This window comes from Leptidea sinapis, chromosome 29 (assembly GCF_905404315.1).
Source record: "Leptidea sinapis chromosome 29, ilLepSina1.1, whole genome shotgun sequence".
Taxonomy (NCBI): domain Eukaryota; kingdom Metazoa; phylum Arthropoda; class Insecta; order Lepidoptera; family Pieridae; genus Leptidea; species Leptidea sinapis.
The window spans coordinates 11,536,253-11,557,180 of NC_066293.1; the positions used below are offsets into that span (position 1 = coordinate 11,536,253).

The following is a 20,928-nucleotide window of genomic DNA, read 5'->3' on the forward strand; positions in this document are numbered from 1 at the left end:
GCAGGAATTTTAAAGTTATTTTGTAAAAATATTTAGAAAACGCTGTTTTTAAAATTGCATATTTTGCGAATTTACAGATTTTACTTAATTTGGTAATTTTTAACAAAGTTTTACGTAAGCAAATATTTATTGAATCTATTTTTTGAATTTTCAAACGACAATAACTTTTGAATGAATGAACCGATTTCACGCGGTTTGCGGCATTCTCCACAGTTTTTTGAGCCTCATAAAGAAACTTCCAGGTTCCATTAATTGAAACTCATGATTTATGAGTAAGTCATTTCGAAGTAATTCCGAAAAAACACTTTTGCCGGTTCTCTTTTGTCAACGATACATCACGAACGAATCTAACGGTTTTGACCACCAAGGGTGGTGATCGACGTGGTTTGTTTTTTTTTTATTTAGTCCACAAAAATGACTACAATTGTATGGATTGCAAAGTAGTAAAATATACAAGAATACTATTTATCAATTGAGTCTACTGGATCTGGACGTGGCATGTGTGATTAAGTGATACAATAACTACAGCGCAATAAAACACGCTTAACAAACAAGCTTGATAAAAACAGGACTTATAATTAACTTATGACTAACAGCCACTAACAAGAATAAAAAAAAGACTAACAGATTACTTACTTGCTAACTTATCTATGTACTTAATTTATTTTTTATTTTGGGTATATGGTCACAGAAGATATCTATAGCATCTCTGTAATAATTTGCAAAAAATGCATTCTATATAGCGGACTATGATCACCAAGTTTGGTTCTGCTTTGTGGTAAACAGAAAGTCTTGTTGATATTAAGAGCTGATTAGTTTTTGGATTCAAGTGGTAAAGCCGTATAAAAGTTTAAAAAAAAACATGAAAAAATATTGAATGGCACTAAAAGCGATGAAATCGGTCGAGCCGTTCAAAAGTAATAAGAGATTTACATAGATCCATGCACACACACAGACACAAACACAAATACATGCAGACGTACGAACACCATCGCGCGAATTATTCAGGGAAGCTTCCTGGACCTTCAAACGTTGAGATCTAATGAAAACTCAATATTCGAAACACTGGGTAAAATCAAATTTCCCGAATTATTGAAATTATAAATTTTCTTAGGAAGTTAAAAATACCAACGGATTGAGAACCTCCTCCGTTATTGATGTCGGTTAAAATGGATGTTCATCTACATATAACATAAAAATTATTATGTAAATAGTCCTGGATGTTTTCCTTGTAAATACATACCTAAATATAATAACGGCGTCTGTGTTCCATCATATTGACCTTAACATACGCTCGCCTTTTGTGACTTACCGTTCATTGTGTCCTACTTTGCGTGCGTCTACTATTGATATTACATACGATGGAAATTACTTCTATGTAACTTACATTGGCATTAAATATTGAACAATTCAGTCAATATCCGCGACAAGTTATCGTTACTACTACTACTACGTACGCTAATGAGTTAATTGAGTTACTGTATATATAAATAAAAATTATATTATTAACTATCATATCATCAATATATACAAATGAAAACCAAGTTGAAATCTTCATGAAGGCGAGGTTTATAATACGAAATTTTAATAAATAATAATAATATCTTTTATTTGACACACACATGAAACTTTACATAGGTACAAAAATAAAAAAGAAAAATTGATAATTAAACCTAACCTATTTTACAAAGAATAAATAAATAACTTTCTCAAGATATTATTATAAATATCCGGACAACCGAGCCTCGCTCGGATTTTTAAGAATGTACAAACTTGAATTAAAAAAAAAAAACTAATAGGACATCTGGATTCGAACCGGGTCTTCTGCTTTCCGGATCACCCAATGTCCCATCTGAGCTACTATAGTCTTGTATATAGTGTCGAAATTTACCTTTGTATTCTAAAGTTATTGTAGCTGTTTCTCATTAAAACGGATAAAACTACATTTTTTTAAATTGAAACAGCAGGATCGATTTATCGCCCCCGAAACCCCCTATATACAAAATTTTATGAAAATCGTTGGAGCCGATTCCGAGATTCCAATTATATATATATATATATATATACAAGAATTGCTCATTTAAAGATATAAGATATAGCAGCTGTGTGACAGTGTGTGTCAAAAGGGATGCTAGTCAGGTTACCTGTGATGATTGTCCGCGGTGCTGACTAATAAATTATTAGGTAATAATAAATATTTATCCAAACATAATAATATTATCATATCCTACTAATATTTTAAATGAGAAAGTTTGTGAGTGTGTGTGTAGGTTTGTTACGTTTTCACGCAAAAACCACCGAATGGATTTTAATGAAACTTTACCATGATATAGCTTACACATCAGAATAACACATAGGCTACAATTTATAAAGCTATAGTGTGTATTATCCAAAATATAACCGTAAGTGTCAAGAAGTTGGAAAAAATCTGTCATTTGCGAGATATTGATGTTTGCTCCGCAAAGCCCGCAGGAGTTCCAAAAATACATATAATGTAATCGGCTCAAATACTAAAACACACCTATTATAAAACCAAATTGAAAAATTAATGATTTTATTCTAGAATTAAATCAAGTCATCAAATTCAAATTCAAATATTTTTATTCAAAATAGGATTTAAAATCACTTATTGAACGTCAACAACTACCACCCATTTTATTAAATTGTGATCGTCATTTGATTACATCTATATCTTTATATATATAATTCTTGTGTGCGTGTGTATGTCACTGAACTCCTCCTAGACGGCTGGACCGATTCTAATGAAACTTTCTGTGTGTATTCAGGTGGATTTGAGAATGGTTTAGATTCACAATTGAACTACCTCCTAAACGGCTGGACCAATTTTGATGATATTTTTGTGTGTTCCAGTGAATTTGAGATTGGTGTGTGTCTTCAGGTGGATTCGAATTTGAGATTGGTTTAGATTCTCAATTCCGCCCATATAATATAATTCTCCTGCTCATGCGTATGTTAGTGAACTGCTCCTAACGGCTGGACCGATTTTTCAAATTTAAAACATGTGTACAGGACAACGTCTGTTGGGTCCACTAGTATATATATAAAAATGAATTGCTGTTCGTTAGTCTCGCTAAAACTTGAGAACGGCTGGACCGATTTGGCTAATTTTGGCTAAGGTTTAAAATTCGGAATTAAAAAAAACACACACACATTTTGTTTTTCCTTTGATGTGGCCCCCGTCATTCACAAAACAAATTGAGAGAATAGTTTAAAATGAATAACTAATTAGAATCTTTGTATCTGTCTAAATTTCTCAGGAGGTAAAAAAAAACTTAATTTTAGCTACCTTTAGTTGGTAGATTATCTTCAGTTGTTAACTATGATGGCAATACAACGTATGCTGGGTCAGCTAGTTCTGATATAAAAATATTTATCATCCCTTGACAATGTGTTTTACAAACACTGGCACCAGATCCCTAACGTAAAATGACTATGTATTTTTTTTAAGTGACTTTAATTTCATATTAATTAATTAATTATCATTATACATTTGTTTTTATAATTTTAAAATATTTTGACTACCTACTTATATGTAAACATATTTATATGGGTCCCTGACCTGCAATAAAATGATTTTATTTAATTTTTTTATTTTATTTATTATGAATGTCACAGTTTCTAGAAAATTCCTCAATGTGCTTATGAACATACAGAGCATTATCAAAAATGAATTGAGAAGCAACAGTCAAAATGTTTATTTCTTTAAATTTTTCTCTTAATGATTCCTTAGGACCTAGGTTATAAATCACTCCAGTCCTCTACTGCAGCACAAATATGTTATTAATATCGGCCGCACTGCCTGTAATTTAAAATAAATATTTAGATTGACGATTCAGAACCCTATTTGAATAAAGTTTATTTGACTGTTACCAAAAGAAAGACATATTTTTGTGTCAATATTAACCCGAAAGATGAAAAGACTATTTCGTAATAGTCTCATTTAAAAAGTAACGAAAGAACGTAAGAACAAACAATACTTTATATAGCTTAACAACGTTTGCCGGGTCACCTAGTTATTTAATAAAACAAACAATAAGTCCAACCTAAGAACTGTTATTTTTACGCAACCAGAGATGGTCATTCTGACTTGTCATTACGAATGTCTTTATTTTTACTCAAAAGTATGAAAATAACAATATTAAAACTATATCTTTGTTCTATACTCACAAAACAATGAAGCTTAAAAAATATATTTATAGGCCAAATAAATAAATGCAAAAAATATACTAGCCCATAGAGTAAAGCCAAATTAATTATTCAATAAAAAACCTTAAATTATAAAAGTGAAAGTTTCATACAAAATAAATATTTAAATTCATAATATAGATACAAATGATTTAAGTTTTCATTAGTGTTAATTCCGCCAATATTTGTTTTTACAACAATTCGAACGACAATCTCGTGCCAGATTTTGGCAACACGTTCTGAGGATGCCTCGTGTAGAGGCGAAACACGTGTCGAATTGTTGTAAAAACAAATATTGGCGGAATTAACACTAAAGAAAACTTAAATCATTTGTATAATTATGGATTTCCGCAAAATAACGCCTAATAAGACCTGGAACAAGCGGCCGGCAAATCATCGGCTTTACCTTTGACTTGTTTGATAATTTTCGACGAAATTAAAATTAACTATGTTCACTTTTACCAAATTTTTTTTATTTCGGGATTACTGAACTGAACTTTAAATTCAATATTGGCCATTACACATTTTCTAAAAAGGAATGGATACCTACATTTTTGAATTTTCAAATGTTGAACATTCCTGAATGCACATCTCCGCACAATGTTGTCCCGAAGCCTGCTGAACAAATTTCGTTCGAAGTTAAGTAATATTACATTTTATTATTCAAAGACAGCAACAATAAGATTGCACAGTTCAGCTTCGGTTTCAGAGGTTCGAGGGTAAACTTTATTGTAATAAAATCCCTTATAAAGGAGTCGAAGCGAGTGAGGTCGGGCGACCGAGTAGTCTATTGTTCACCGAACATCGTGTTAAGTCAGTCACTCACCAACAGCACGGAGTCTGGAGGAGCTCCATGTGAATGGAACCATACCCGCTTATAAGCTATCACAGACAATCCTTCTAAATATTCAGATAATGGGCCGGTAATAAGTTATAGAAACTTCTGCGCATTCAGATTTCCATAAAAGTGCGCAGAATGGTTATCTCCCCGAGCCGCACATAATATACTGTTACCATCGTTTATATACTCGCCCACTTTCATTCATTTACGTTTTGAGCACCATTTGACTCTGTCATATAGTGTTTTTATAGTTCACCACCATCACCATTAATAAAATGCTTACTAAAAGCCCTTTTCAACTTATAACTATCTACATTTTAAGATTTGTCTGTTTGACGAGGGTTTTTTTTTCAATAGCAGCCTATATTATGTCTTCTTACTAATATTTTTTGTACGTATTTGGTAGATAATTGACGATTGAAACAAACAAGAGTCGTAGCTTCTCCAACTCAAAAGGTATTATTTGACGCAGCGAAATACTTTCAAGATGGGGATGCTCCTCAGACGCGAACGATCTTAGTAATTCACATTCCTCACTCAACGTAACAATGTCTTTGACTCTTCAGCTGTGTCTTATAATTAAACTGAATGTGATGCTCAGAATATAGAACAGGCTAGAAAGAGTATTTAATCACATTTGTACGCAGCGCATTCTGTCCACAATAATTCCCTGCCCGCGTCTCCTCCGCCACCACCTCACATCGGCGTAATTTCTTTCTAACTTGCAACTGCAACTAAAATGTAAACAATACGGGGGTCGGCCATTGCTAATTGACAATAATTGAACGAACTACTCCGGCCCGGCTCGTGATTCCCCCTCACTGCTGAGCGCGTTGATGGTTTCTGGCTTCTGAAGTGCAATTCTCTAAGCAACACCTCCAGCTCGACGCTGCGGCAGCGGTGAGTGTCAATTTCATATTCACTAACTTCGCTCACGCACCACTAGCGCAACGAAAATTTACGGCTTTTTATGGAACTAATCAAGGTTGAATAGTTTGATAATTCTTCTATGACAATGGGTTTTCGCTAAGCAAACAACGCCTAGACTTCGACGACCGCCTCGCCTCAACTCGCCTCAACTTGACTTGTTAAAATCAAAAGCTACTATTTTGTAGGCGATTCGCTCAAAATATTTTTTTTTATATGAGAGGGGGCAAACGGGCAAGAGGCTCACGGGATGGGGAGAGGTGAGGCAACCGCCCATGGACATCCGCAACAACAGGTGTGTCAAGAAATGCGTTGCCGGCCTTTAAGGTGGGAGTATGCTTTTTTCTTGAAGGTCCCTAAGTCGTATCTGTTCGGGAAGACCGCTGCCGGTAGTTGATTCCACAAAGTGACAAAGTGAAAAATATAAACAAACTGATGAAATGTGAGATGCTAGTTGAATATTTGTTACTACATTTTTGTTAAAATGACTGCTCGTGAATTGTGCATAGTGTATATATTAAAACAAGCCAAAAAATCAGGCGATTTACGAAATCGTCGTAAAACAGTAATTTCTCGGGATGCTGAATTTATTTCAAACTATTTCTCTTTTATGGAAGTTAATTAAATTAATTAGTTCCTCCCCTGTATCACCATTAGTACGACGCGTAGCTATATTTTGCTGACTGACCTTTTTTTGAGGGCAGATTTTTTATCAGTGGAACGATACAAAATTTTAAGTGCTAGGATATATAATTATATTTAGGTACCCTAAAATATAGTTGACGGAGGCGATGGCTGGTTCATGCGTCATGCTCGTGAACGGGTGCTACTCGTAGTGGCTAACCTAAACACATGATCGGATTTTGTACGGCCGGACCATCGGGCCGGATATGATTCGGCGTTCCTACTGAGGCTAACCGTAATAATAATAATTTTGTGCGATGAACAATGCGACATACCATTGAATATGGCCCCCTACCGGACTGCATTCGATAGTTCGTACCAATTCCGATCATGTGTTAAGGCTATTAATGCAGCCCTTGCCCTCACTATTGAAAATATACAAGTTGGAGGCTCCTTTGCACAGGATGCCGGCTAGATTATGGGTGACAACGGCGTTTCTGCCGTGAAGCAGCAATGTGTAAGGTTTACTGTGTTTCGGTCTGAAGGGCGCCGTAGCTAGTGAAATTACTGGGCAAATGAGACTTAATATCTTATGTCTCAAGGAGACGAGAGCGAGCGAGAATTTTTGGGGTTTTCCAAGAATCCTGCGCGGCACTGCATTGTAATGGGCAGGGCGTATCAATTACCATCAGCTGAACGTCCTACTCGTTTCGTACCTTATTTTCATTACAAAAAAATTGTGGCAAGTTCCTGCAAAGTTGCTCTAATATGTTTATTAGCATAAGCAGTACGAGCGTGACCGGAGGTCAACATATCAAACATATCTAACAATTTTTGTAGCTGAATCATCGCAACATCTTTGCTAAAATAAATGGGATTTCTGTTATTCTATTGAAATAAATACGACATATATACAACCAAACAAGCAACGATAAAACTTAATAAATAAAATAAAACAAAAAAGGATTGTGTGGTTTTATGAAACCACGGTAAAAGTGAAACGTTTTTAACATTATAGACATTGAAGGATATAAAAATCTCTTTTTAAACTATTTCAATATTTGGAAAATTGGAATGATAATGGGAAATAATAAAAGTAGACTAAGTCTCCAACTAATATTTTTATTGAACTCTGTGTCTTAGCCCTGGTTAAACATATTGATAGAAAAGGATTACATTAAACACTGATAAACAACATTTACATTAAACACTGACAAAAACAAAAAAATAGCGTGGAGCACTGGCACAAATGAGTAATAGTCTATACACTACACGGTCAGCTGCTGCGAACTATAGGCGCCGCCCGACCGTCACGCGACATGCAACGCACAGACGAAAAAGTTCGAGACGATGTAATAAAAGTTTCACTTCAAAAAAAATACTTACAATTAGCACAGGTTTTACTTTCTTTTATCTATAAAACAGTCAGTCAGAAATATCTTATAATGTAATACAAAAAGAGTCAACGGGCGGGTCAAATGAAGATTTTTTTTGTTTGTTAACAACATGCGTATGATTTTAGTTTATTTATTTAGACACTGGTAACAAGACCGTCGGCTCAAATCAAAATACAATAAAAGAATAATATTTAAACTATTTTTCAATATGGAGTATATAACAAAAAATCCCGGTTAGACGAAGACTCTCGCGAGCCCTTAATATTTTTGAGATAAGAACCTATGAGATATTCTGCAACATTTAAAAAAATTATTCAAGAAAATGATAATATAGACTATGTATCCTATAGCTAACACTACAAGTATTATTTACTATAACGTTTTTGTGTGAAGAAAATTTACTAACATAGTAGTTTTAGTTTATTTGCATTAGAAAAAAAAAACGGTTTTTTACCGATTAGAAGTTTAGTAAATCCCTAACTCACCTTAGAGAACAGCGACGAACGGAACAACCTCCAGTTTGACGTCGAGCTGTCATGAGTTTGTGAATATGAATTTCAATAGTGGTAAGCTCGACGTCGAATTGAAGGCTAGCTCGACGTAGAGCTCATTTTCAATTTCAATTTCATAGCAAATTTGTTATGTATTCCGAGTGTGCGTGAGTGTGGATGATAAACTATATATCAAACTACAACATAAAATTTTGTCATCATCACTTGTCACTTGCCTTCCACTTTTTTTTAGTATTTTAGTATAAACAATTCGTAATTTTTAACCGACTTCAAATAAGGAGGAGGTCAACAATTCGTCGGTTCTTTTATGTTTGTTACGTCAAAACTTTCGACTGGGTGAACCGATTTTGATAATTGTATTTTTATTTGAAAGCTGGTGTTTTCCGTCTCAATGTTTTTTAATTTCGTCCAGATCTGACAGTGGCATCCATGAGAAAACCATAAAAGTCTTAAATTTGCTATACGTATGGATGAAAAATTTACATTAATTTTTAGATTTTTCATTGCTGCATTGTAAAATTTAGTATATCTTCACATATTTAGACACTATTCTAAAACAATAGATATAAAATGCAATTTTTTTTATACTTTTTGGTGCATATTATATCCATTGTCTTTTTGAAGTCGATTGTTTTTTTTGTTAAAGTTATTTTTCTAAAGTATTATCCCTTATTTCTGGGAATAATTAAATTAAATTTTGGTGACAAATTTAATTAAGTATTTAACTGTCCACGTCAAGAATATATTTTATTGTTACTATATAAGTATTACAAATGTTTGTGTTTAGCTAAATAATCTTCTCTTGCCACATGTTATTACTGTTTAGTATTGTTTCCATAACAGATTATTTCATTTATATAAAATTCATATTGTCACACCTATTAATTTGTTTAATAGTAGTTTATAAGGTTTTTAATATGTGACATAATAGTCACATATTATCACTGATTACATCTCGTACAACACAGATAAAAATAAGTCAATAGAACAAATCACAATAATTGGCGTCACTTATCAGCCTTTACACTGTTTGTTATCTTAACCCTAGAACCCTTATCTATTTTGGATTTAAATTACAATCTCAATGTAATAATAGCCCCATTTTCGAAATACTATTTATAGGGAGCTTTTGGAATGTAATTTAAAAATAAAACAACACTTTTATGAGTTATAACTCTATAATGTTATTTATTTAATAGATCGAAAAAAAATATGCAAAAATTTGAACAAAAACATTAACTTCTTTAAAATCAACAGAAACATATTTATTAAATCTTTTTTAACGCTTATTAGTTATTCTTAAGGCAAACATTAAAACTAATTAGACCTTGTGATCACCACGTCCACATACACACATACAAACTTAGTTAAAAGTTAAACCCTAAACATACGTCTCGTAGGCGTGCTATACTTCGATACATAAAATATGGCAGGATTTACATCAATGACACGGGCACCGTCCGCTAACTCCCATCGGCCACTGAGTTGGCAAAAGAGTACGATACATTAACTTCAATCGTTAGAAAAATACAACCGATATTCAGTTATGTGTACGTCTAAGCGTAGATTAGGCTTAATCTACTCACACACGTACGGAAATACTGCGAACAAAAAAGAGTGAATGACACAAAATCTTTGGTCAATCGAAGAGCTAAACTTGTAGGCGAAAGCTGGTATTGATTTTTTGTATAAATGTTATTGAAAGTACCGTCATTTTATATTAATTACTCTATTGACTAGACTTATACGAGGAAACCGTTAGTTCATCTTAATTAGAATCATCTTTTAAGGTGTGTTCAACCTCATTCAAATTCAAATATTATAAATACATTCAGAAAAGTTTTAAATTAAATATTCATCCATTTTCAAAAGCAGATTCGTATAATAGACGTCAGGACTCGTGGCTGACGTCACGCGAAACATGTTGAACAAAAGAATATTGGAATATAACATTCTCTTGGATTGTTTAATTAAGTAGCTATATTTATAAGTTACGAACACTGAGGAGCACACGGGTCATATACCTTGTCCAATGATCTTTGAAATACCCCACTAGAGAGGATGAAGGTGTCTGGTAAAGCAACGATACACATCTGAATGTGATGATATCTTATATTTTGGTGGATTTCGGAGCTCCATGGAACAATCTCCTTGATACATTCGGTATAAGACACTAAACATATTATATTGTATTTAATATGACGTCATGAATCTAGCGGCTGGGTCATTAAGGACATCATTAAGTATTCCAACTTGTTGCAAATGAAGCAGATATTAAAAGTACTCTGAGCACAAATATAAGTCTTCTTTAAATATGCTATAAGCATTTTAATGTTTTTCGATTTTCATAAGCGGGTAACTGAAAAGTAGCAAAAACGAGGCTCTCTATTGTGACGTAGACGCTCGCGCATGACGCCACACGAATGTATTTTCAACGTTCTACACTTTCAACTTAACGGGGTATCCTCTGTGGGACGAGGTTCTTATATATTGACATGTTTGATTCTGAATGATATGCATACAAGCCGTCAAACACTGATACAGACTTATTTCCAGAGTTCTTTATTATTTACCCTGCGAGGCAATAAAAAGAAAAGGCTACGAAGACGAGAGTTAGCATTTACTTAAATATTGATTCAAACTTCGAGATATAATAGGTATTATGATTGATGTAGTTTCCCCACTCTATTTCCCGCCTATCCATCTTTTGATTATTTTGGTAGTAGAAAATTAATAATATCTAAAGCATTAAAATAAAAAAACTCCCAACTCAAATCTCTATTTGTTAACGACATTTTCGTATCAATGTAATAACGCCTGAATTCTTTTTTTTAAACCTTTAGTTATGGTGAAGTTTGTGTAGGCTTGAATACTTTGTAGGATGCGCGCTTAACTTATAAAAATCTATATATGGTTGTCAGTTCTATATTCGACGCCAGGTCAATAAAAAGATCGATTTTTGAATAAGATTTTCGATATACTCGAAATACGAATTTAAAAGTTTCATTTCATTCAAATTATTCGACTAAATAACATTAGTAAACCCACCCAGTGAAAAACATGATCCGTGTCAAGCAGTGAAAATCCTGGACTAGCCATTTGAAATACAATTATTTTAAAAAACAACAGCATTTGAAAAAGGAATAGTCTGAGATAAGGACTCATATACGATACAGTTTTAAATACAATGCTCACACAAAAACGGAATATTTACATTGATTTGAGATTTTAAGAATTTCCCGATATATCATCGTTGTTTCAAACTTTATGACTAAAGGCCTGAGCGAATAGTTGATAGTGTTTTTTAAGAAGCAATCTGATCAGTAGATGATGGAGACTAATCAGTAGATTAACCAATTAAGTAGAAAAATCTCGCTGAAATACCCATTCCAAAATTGTATCTAAATAAGTGGGTTTATTGAAAATTTTGCTCAATTTGGATAAAAACAGGCTTTATTCAGATTATAATAAAAATAATTAAGCCTTTGTTAACAATCCTTTATTTAGTCTCCAATGTTTCCTTACCCTAATCTAATCTAACCTATATTTAAATTCTATTTATATAATTATATTTTCCTTCTTCAGTAATTATTATTTACACCGGTAATTTTTGGATTTCTTGCCTTTCGGCATAGGCCTCCACCAAAATTTTTCACAGTGAGCGGTCTCTCGCTGAATATCTGTGCAACCTGGGTCTGCATTTTATATAATCATCTCTCCATCTAAGACGTGGTCTGCCGTTTTTCCTTTTATGTAGTCTATGATATCATTCAGCAATATTTTTCGATGATTTGTCTTTTTTGTTTCTGATCATGTAAACTGTCCATTTGTCCACATGTTTTTTTTATATAATACTTATTATGCACACCAGTTATTTTTGTTAGGACAGTTATTTTTCAGTAAGCTTCCCATTAAAGTAAGCAATATTATCTTATCATGACGATATCAGGCATAACGTAGAACCATCGCTTTGCCTGCCATCTGATCTGAAGATGGAATGTCTCACGTACCTGTGGTAATAGATACATTATGACGCAGAGCTTGGAGAGACGGACGGAGAAGGGTGGCGACGGAGGCGACCAGCTACCGCCCGCGCACTCCCCCCAGGACGCTGTGTGGCAGCCGGTCGCCGGGACCAGGTAATGTTTAAACAATATTTTATTTTTAAAGTGATATCCCTCACTTCTGGGATTAATTAAATTTAATTTGTGACCAAAATTTATGACCGATGCGGGACTCAACTCTTGTTTAACACTCAGGTAGTCGCTCTTTTAAGATTAAGATTTAAGAACCATACGTAACTCCAAGTACACGAGCTCCAAGTCCTTTGGAGACGGTGTAAACTTAATAGATTACTATAGAAGTAAAATTTCATCGAAGCGAATTTAGTAATACGAAATAAAAAATTGATGGCACGAAATTCCCTTTGTCGACTCGAGCAGACTTTACCCGAAAAAGCCTCACAAACCGAGCGTGACGGTCCAGTCTCATCCACCACTAAATAAAGAACCCACTCAGCGCACCTCGAGAAGCCACTACTTCAAAAACATTTACTATATTTTAATGAAAAAATAGTTTTATTTGAAATTGATACTCGAATATCAAGCATTGCGGTTAAATAAATTAAGTCGACCCACTTTATAGGCACCAGTGTGATGGCTTAAATAATTTTGCAATGAATTTATTTAAAAATGAATGAGCATTTAGTTATAAAGGCAATAATTTGCGCGAAAGTGCTTTCGTTAAATCGAAAAGCTTAAATATTGCCTTTAAGCGAGCCACCGCTGCCGCCGCCTCGAGCTGGCATATTGCCAGAATTTATCCGTTCTTGTCTATGACGATTCGCCAGCGATTCTGAACATTTCGGACCAACAATCGGCAATAAATGCCTAAGCAGATACTGATACCGTAATATTTTGAGTACAATTCGTGCAAATATTTATTTATTCACTATAAGCGATCGTCTCTAGCTCGTACATCGACCAAAATACATTTTTTTATCTTAAAGTTTCTTTTTTGTTCTTTTTCTCAACACCAGAGAAAATGACCTCGCTTATTGAACTCTGTCACCTACTTGCAGTTATTTGAGTTTGGGCTTTAACTGTAATTGTTTTTTTTCGATAGAGCAAACGCTCTTACATTTGGGTCATCTGATGGTAGGCGATATCCGCGACTTATTCTCTCTTGTAACACAACCAATTTACAAGTGGGAGGCTCCTTTGCACAGGATGCCGGCTAGATTGTGTGTACTACAACGGCGCCTATTCTGCCGTGAAGCAGTTATATGTAAGCATTATTGTGTTTTGGTCTGAAGGGCGCCGTCGCTAGTCAAATTACTGGGCAAATGAGACTTAATATCTTATGTCTCAAGGTGACGAGCGCAATTGTGGTGCCGCTCAGAATTTTCGGGGTTTTCAAGAATGCTGAGCGGCACTGCATTATAATGGGCAGGGCGTATCAATTACCATCAGCTGAACGTCCAGCTCGTCTCGTCCCTTATTGTCATAAAAAAACCGCTGAAAACCTTACAAAACGTCGAATTAAATATGTTACTATTAGAAAACCATAAACACATTGGCTCCTATTGGGCGAGTTGCGGATGAATTAGGGATCTTCAAAGATTTTTATTTAAGCAATACAATGCAAATGTTTATATATTGTGGTTGTGGTAACATTAAACATTACCGCTATTTCCTATGTAGTTTCATGTGAGTCGACTTCAACAACTACATTTAAATAATATTTGTGGGTCTTAATATTGGCTGGGGGATTCATTCAAAGTGTCCTCTTAGCGGTTAATCGTATCCTCTTCAAATAAAGCATTCCACGTCCGAACTCGTATTCAATAATTATCCTTAAACAAAGGACAATGGAGGATTTTATATGGACCCCGTCCTCACCGTCCAACAGTCATGGGGTGCGTTTCAATAAATTTACTAGGTCCCAACAAAAGTAAAAATACCTGTTTTAGTTACAAAATCAATATTTAAAATAAAAATAAACTTTTTTAAGCTAAAATGTATTTATATTTATGTAAAAATAATGTTCTTTGTAAACAAACGCTTATTTTGTGTAAGAAATAACCTATACAATAATGTGTTTATTTTACAATTAAAATTATATTCTTCGTTAAAATAAGAATATTTTAAATAATAACAATATATAATTCTATACAAAAAGCTTGATTCTTGCACTAAAAATTGATAAATTGACAATAATGTTTTACTAATGTTATAACCTAAGTAAAATGGATTTATTTATTTCATATAGGACAGCTTGTGTCTCAAGACTCTACCACCGCTAGCCCGAGCCCCTTCCCGCTCTCACCTCCCCGAGGACCGACGGGTCGGTATTATTGTAAATGCGTGATGTAACTTAAAATACCAAAGATCTTAATTATAGTTCCTGGTGAAATAAAGGTTATCTATTATGATGACCACATTGTATTCGGTATTCTATTCTGCACACTTAGTAATTGTATATGTAATAAAAATCTAATTAAATGTATAAATTTAATTTGTGCCAATATTGATAGCCCAATATGGTAAGTCGTAATCGTCATGAATTCTATATTTCCAATATAGTTTTGCATCTTAACATTATTCAAAATTTAAAAAAAGCAATGGAAATAAACTGTCGAATGTTGTTCTTTAATTCCACTCTGAAATCTGGCATCAAACAGGACATTTTATTTGAATCCAAAGTAGTCAGTACGTCAAATCGGCAATATATAGACAATAGACATATCGGCAATAGATAATATCTCATACAATGAATATGATGTAGTTATTTTGTAGTAGTTTTTTCACATAACATCAATACTTATGTATTTGTAAAAAACTCACTTTTTTAGCGATTCAAACATGTGTGGTATTTAATCTACAGAAGGGGCTATAAATGGCGTAGATTTTTATGTCTCACATTATTGACATAGCATAAATTATCCAAATAATAATAAAAGTCCAATAATTGAGTAACATAACATAACTATAATATTATAATCTTTATTATAATACATAATATAAATTGTAACAGGCTTGTGTCTGTTTATCACACATCATACATATGGAAGCAATACTAATATCCTCCATAATTAATAATAATTAGGGCAACAGAAGACAAACAACTTTTAGAAAAAAATTACAAAGAACAATATTATGGAAAGTCTTATTACTCTCGCAATCTGAAATAAAATCTTAAATAATACTCCTCAAAACACTCTTTCCATAGGAAAATTCTTCACTGCCAATCGTACGGTTTGTTTTAGGGACTCTAAATTATCATAGTATGTAGAGCAAGACGTACTCTTTAAAACTGACCATAAATCATAATCTTGCGGATTTAGATCACGACTAGACGACGGCCAGTCTTCAGCTCTGATGAAGTCCGTAACGTTCGTTTCCAACCAAGACTGCGTTGACCGAGCTCTATGACCCGGCGCCGAGTCTTGCTGGAAGGACCATTCTTGCTCATTGAACATGGTGTTGTTAAGGGGCTTCACTTCCTTTTCCATAATGGTATCTTGATACACATGTGCCGATGTTTTGATACCTTTTTCACAAAAGTATGGCTCAGTCACTCCTTCATAGCTAATACCCCACCAAACCATCACTGAAGTCGGATAGTAACCGCGCTGCACTCTGTTGACTAATTGGGAACCCTCCTTAGAGCTTTGAGCATAAATACGGTCGTTTTGTTTGTTAAAATGTTGCTCAATTGTAAAAAAAATCTCATCCGTAAACAAAATTTTTCCGTAACCTCCCTTTGCGTACCGCTTTAGTAGTTGTTTAGAGTTTACCACCCTATTTTTTTTAAATAATTATCAGTTAAGAAATGACGAGTACGTCTCTTATAGGCTGCAAGACTTAAGTCATCTTTAAAAATACGCGACATGGTTCTTGTTGCTATCTTCATCTCTCGAGATACAATCTTTTGCTTTAAGTCAGGATTTTTATTTGTTTATTTGTTTATTCTGGCACTCTTATTCAAAAGGCGTAGTCCCTGACTCATGGAAGTCAGCCCTTGTCCATCCGATCCAAAAAAAGGAGACAGTTCGGATCCGGCAAACTACAGGCCTATTGCTTTTACCTCCCTGCTCTCCAAAATCATGAAAGCATAATCAACCGCCAGCTCTTGGTATACCTAGAGGGTCACCAGTTGATCAACGACCGACAGAACGGCTTTCGCCATGGTCGGTCGGCAGGTAATCTTCTGGTTCTTAACTAACTAACACATTCTAACCTAACACATAGATGGGCGGCGGCTATTGAAAGCAAGGGGGAAGGCCTGGCAGTTAGCCTGGATATAGCGAAGGCCTTTGATCGTGTATGGCACAAGGCGCTCCTCTCAAAACTTCCATCATTTGGGCTTGTGCAAGTGGACTTCCAGCTTCCTCATTGGGCGCAGCATACAGGTCATTGTCGACGGATATTGCTCGAACCCGAAGCCCGTGAATGCTGGAGTGCCTCAAGGCTGTGTGCTATCTCCCACGCTGTTTCGTAATGAATTCTTATCAATGGTATGTTGGACACCTCCAACATACATTGCTATGCAGACGACAGCACTGGTGATGCTGTATACTTAGGCCATGCAGGTCTCTCTCGGGAAATCGTCGACCAATGCCGGGAGAAACTTGTGTCTTCTATCGAGTCCTCTCTTTAGAAGGTCGCGGAATGGGGTAAATTGAACCTTGTCCAATTTAACCCCCAGAAGACTCAAGTTTGCGCGTTTACCACAAAAAAAAACCCCATGTGTCGTATCACCACTCTTCGACAACACTCCCCTTTAAGCCTCGCCTAGTATCGGAATACTGGGTCTCAAAATCTCGAGAGATTGCCAATTTCGTGGCCATCTGGAGGGCAAAGCAAATTGGCTTCTAAGAAACTGGGCGTCATTAATAGAGTACGACAATACTTTAAGCCGGCCCACGTTCTAGAGCTCTACAAAGCGCAGGTCCGGCCACACATGGAGTATTGCTGTAATCTCTGGTCTGGCGGACCCCAGTATCATCCTAATCCATTTGACCACGTGCAACGTAGAGCAGCTCGAATTGTCGGGGAACCAGGGCTCTGTGAACGGCTGGATCACTTGGCGTTGCGTAGAGATGTCGCTTCATTGTATGTCTTCTACCGCATTTATCACGGGGAGTGTTCCGATGAGCTGTTTAACCTGATTCCTGCCACCGAATTCCTCCTTCGCACGACACGCCACAAGTTAGGATATCATCTCCACCACCTGGATGTGTGGCGGTCTTCTACATTGCGGTTTTCAAGGAGCTTTCTTCCACGTACCACATACCTGTGGAATAATCTTCCTTGTGCGGTGTTTTCAGGACGATACGACATGGGTACCTTCAAAAAAAGCGCATACACCTTCCTTAAAGGCCAGCAATGCTCCTGTGATTCCTCTGGTGTTGCAAGAGATTGTGGGCGGCGGTGATCACTTAACAACAGGTGACCCGTACGCCCGTTTGTCCTCCTATTCCATAAATAAAACCAAATGCAGCAATAGGCAGTAGCAGCAGGCCTATAATATTTAGAATTACTATCATAGTCTATGCTTCAATATGCTACAGAACATACGATAGCGAATAGGGACAAAATGAAATTCGAAATGCGATCAAAAATGAATACAGTCAATCGTCGGATCTTCTCAATTCCATTCGGGATATTAACATTCCGGTGTTTGATCAGTTCACAAAAACAAGTGAAAACTGTCCGCCACTCAACGCCTGTCTCAAATGTCGTTGGAGCTAATTCAGATTGTATCGACGAAATGTTTGTGCTTCATTACTCTACACAACGTGTTGTATTTTATTAATGTGATCCATTTTCTTTTATTACAATAAGGGACAAGACGAGCAGGATGTTACACAAATAAGTAATTAATTTCAAATAGGTACACAAAATACTTAAAATTTAAAAGATATTACAAATTAATTACAAAATCAAATAAAATTACGAAATAATACGAATATATGAATGCCTTAATTTGTATTTATTTATATATTATATATATATATATGTAAGCATTATTGTAGGGTGCGCGGAAATCAATTTTCAAAAAGGCTACAAACAAACATTATTATATATTTTCTTTGGTGAACCTGTTGGCTTGGAACGTGGACTTGACAATGGCGATCATCGCAATAAATTAAGACGTGGTGCCAAAGAAGTCCATATTGCTCCAAAATCTATTTGTCTATGGACTGTCTAAGGCCCGGTATTCACCAAAGCGGTGAGGAGATGTGAGCTGTTAAACAACAACAACGCTTTCAAGCACATATACACTGAAACTTTCAGGAACGAAAGGAACAGAACGCAATTTTTGTTAGCTGTCATCTATGTGGCATCATATAATATAATGCCCGTTTTCAATAACCTATCTATACTTAGTCCTACTTACTAGAGGAAGACAAATCTATCCTTTTACTTACGTACTTTTCAATAACCTATCGACAGATAGCATTTTCTACCAAAGTCTTTCTATCGTTGGGAGGACGGATAAGCTGTGAGAGATGGGAACTGAAATATAATGAATAAATAATACGATAATTGTGTAATAATATGTGCTTATATTTAAACAAGAAATACTAAAGAGAGATTTGTTTTGGTAGTCTAAAATGTATTGTGAATGGTTTAGGTACTACTAACTACTGTAATTTCAGATTTTGGAAAAGACGGTTGCTCACACTGTCCTGGAAATGTATGTAAAGTTAAAAAATATTCAAGCAGATTTAATAGCCACTTCCGTGTTACATAACATTGCCAGAAATATTAAATTGGAAGAAATATCAATTCCAGAGATGTGTAGTAACACAGTAAGTAATTAAGTAGTAACACAGAAAGAATATGTTATTGTTTATGATAATTCTCCTTATTTAAATCAATCAGAAGTTGATAAAGAATTTGTGTACATTTTTACTTTCTTTCACTGCGTCCCGCATCACTGCAAACGATATGTAGAAACTGTCAAACGGTTCCATGATTGAATTTTGTAAAGAAAGAATAAAAACATATTTCTTTTATTTATTCACTTTAAATATGGGACTACATATAGCTTCATAATAATTATTTTTTATAGAAATTAAAACAATATATAGATTTATTTTTGCATAACACAATTGTTCAGGAAATAACAAATTGTATCAAGAGGGAATAGCTATCCGTAGACAGTACTTGTCCTTGATTTTGAAATGCAAACCATGTTAGATAAGATTTTGTCACTAAACGGGGATAGCAATCTATCCATAATTACAGATAGGTTATTGAAAACGGCCGTAAAGCCTTGAATGTAATGTATCCGTTAGACATACCTTCGAGAAGCTTCGGCTTGCGTGTTTAAATATAAGCAATTGCTAAAGACTGTTTAATGCTAAAAACAATAAGACACAAATTTGTAATAGAACTTTTTTAAAACAAGTGTCTACACACATATTTAACTTTTTTGTAATAGCACAGTTTTTAGTTGAGCAACTATTAGTCAACAATACTTATTAAATTTTTAAAACATATTTGAATGAACATGTTACAACTGTCACATTAACATTGATTCAGTATTGGTATCAAAGATGGCGGACATTGAAAATTTCTCGGATTGTTTTTTTTTTTTTTTTTAATATTTAAATGAAAATTTAAACAAAAATAATATTATAACTTGAAATAGAATTCGTTAACGGGTACGTGACTTGATTCCGGAGAGACCTACATTGACAGCATCTAATTGACTTTTAAGATAATTGGCTAATTAGATGTTATATGTTCTTTTATTACAATATTATTTATTACACTCCATTTATTTCCTTTTTAATTCATGATGGGCTTGTATTAACAAATATAATACAAAGTTATTACTGTATATAATATTTCGTATTTTAAGAAAGCGATGAATAGGAAATTATATAAAATAAGGAAGGATAATTGATAGGAAAATGTGTGACATGTACAGATAATGGATGAAAGTAGATTGACTTTACAATTCTAAAGAGCTAATGCGGACGGCATTCGAAAAGAATAAAAGAAGAAGAGAAGACTGAAACAGTATACTAGTAGTACTGTACATATCATAGAAGGACAGCGAGGGAGAGGCAGGCCATGGATGTTATATACATATTATATTAAATCAAGAAGAAGATAAATGTCATGGTATTGAATGAGGCGAAGAATTAAGATATTGAACAAAGAAGGATGGCAGGACTTAAATAAATAATCATGACATAGACGATTCACCGACTAGAGCTTGCAGCTAAATGAAAAGAATAATGTGGAAATTTTGGGATAGATCGATATAGGTGTACATTCCATGATCGGTTCGGAGACATATAAAAAGGAATCAGGTCAAAAACAGCAAAAAAAGTGTCGTGGAACATCTAGATACCTAGGTAACGAATACTAAGTAAGAAAGAAATACTAAGGAAGGAATT

The 20,928-nt window shown here is 34.6% G+C and overlaps 1 protein-coding gene across 1 annotated transcript in view; it reads left to right on the plus strand.

Moving 5' to 3' along the window:
• The window catches only part of LOC126973498 (uncharacterized), a 65,048-nt gene that overhangs the window by 11,361 nt on the left and 32,759 nt on the right, over window positions 1-20,928 (plus strand). Inside the window, exon 2 of the mRNA XM_050820827.1 lies at window positions 12,546-12,646. Coding sequence (XP_050676784.1) covers window positions 12,546-12,646 — 101 coding nt within the window. The remainder of the gene's footprint in view (window positions 1-12,545; window positions 12,647-20,928) is intronic.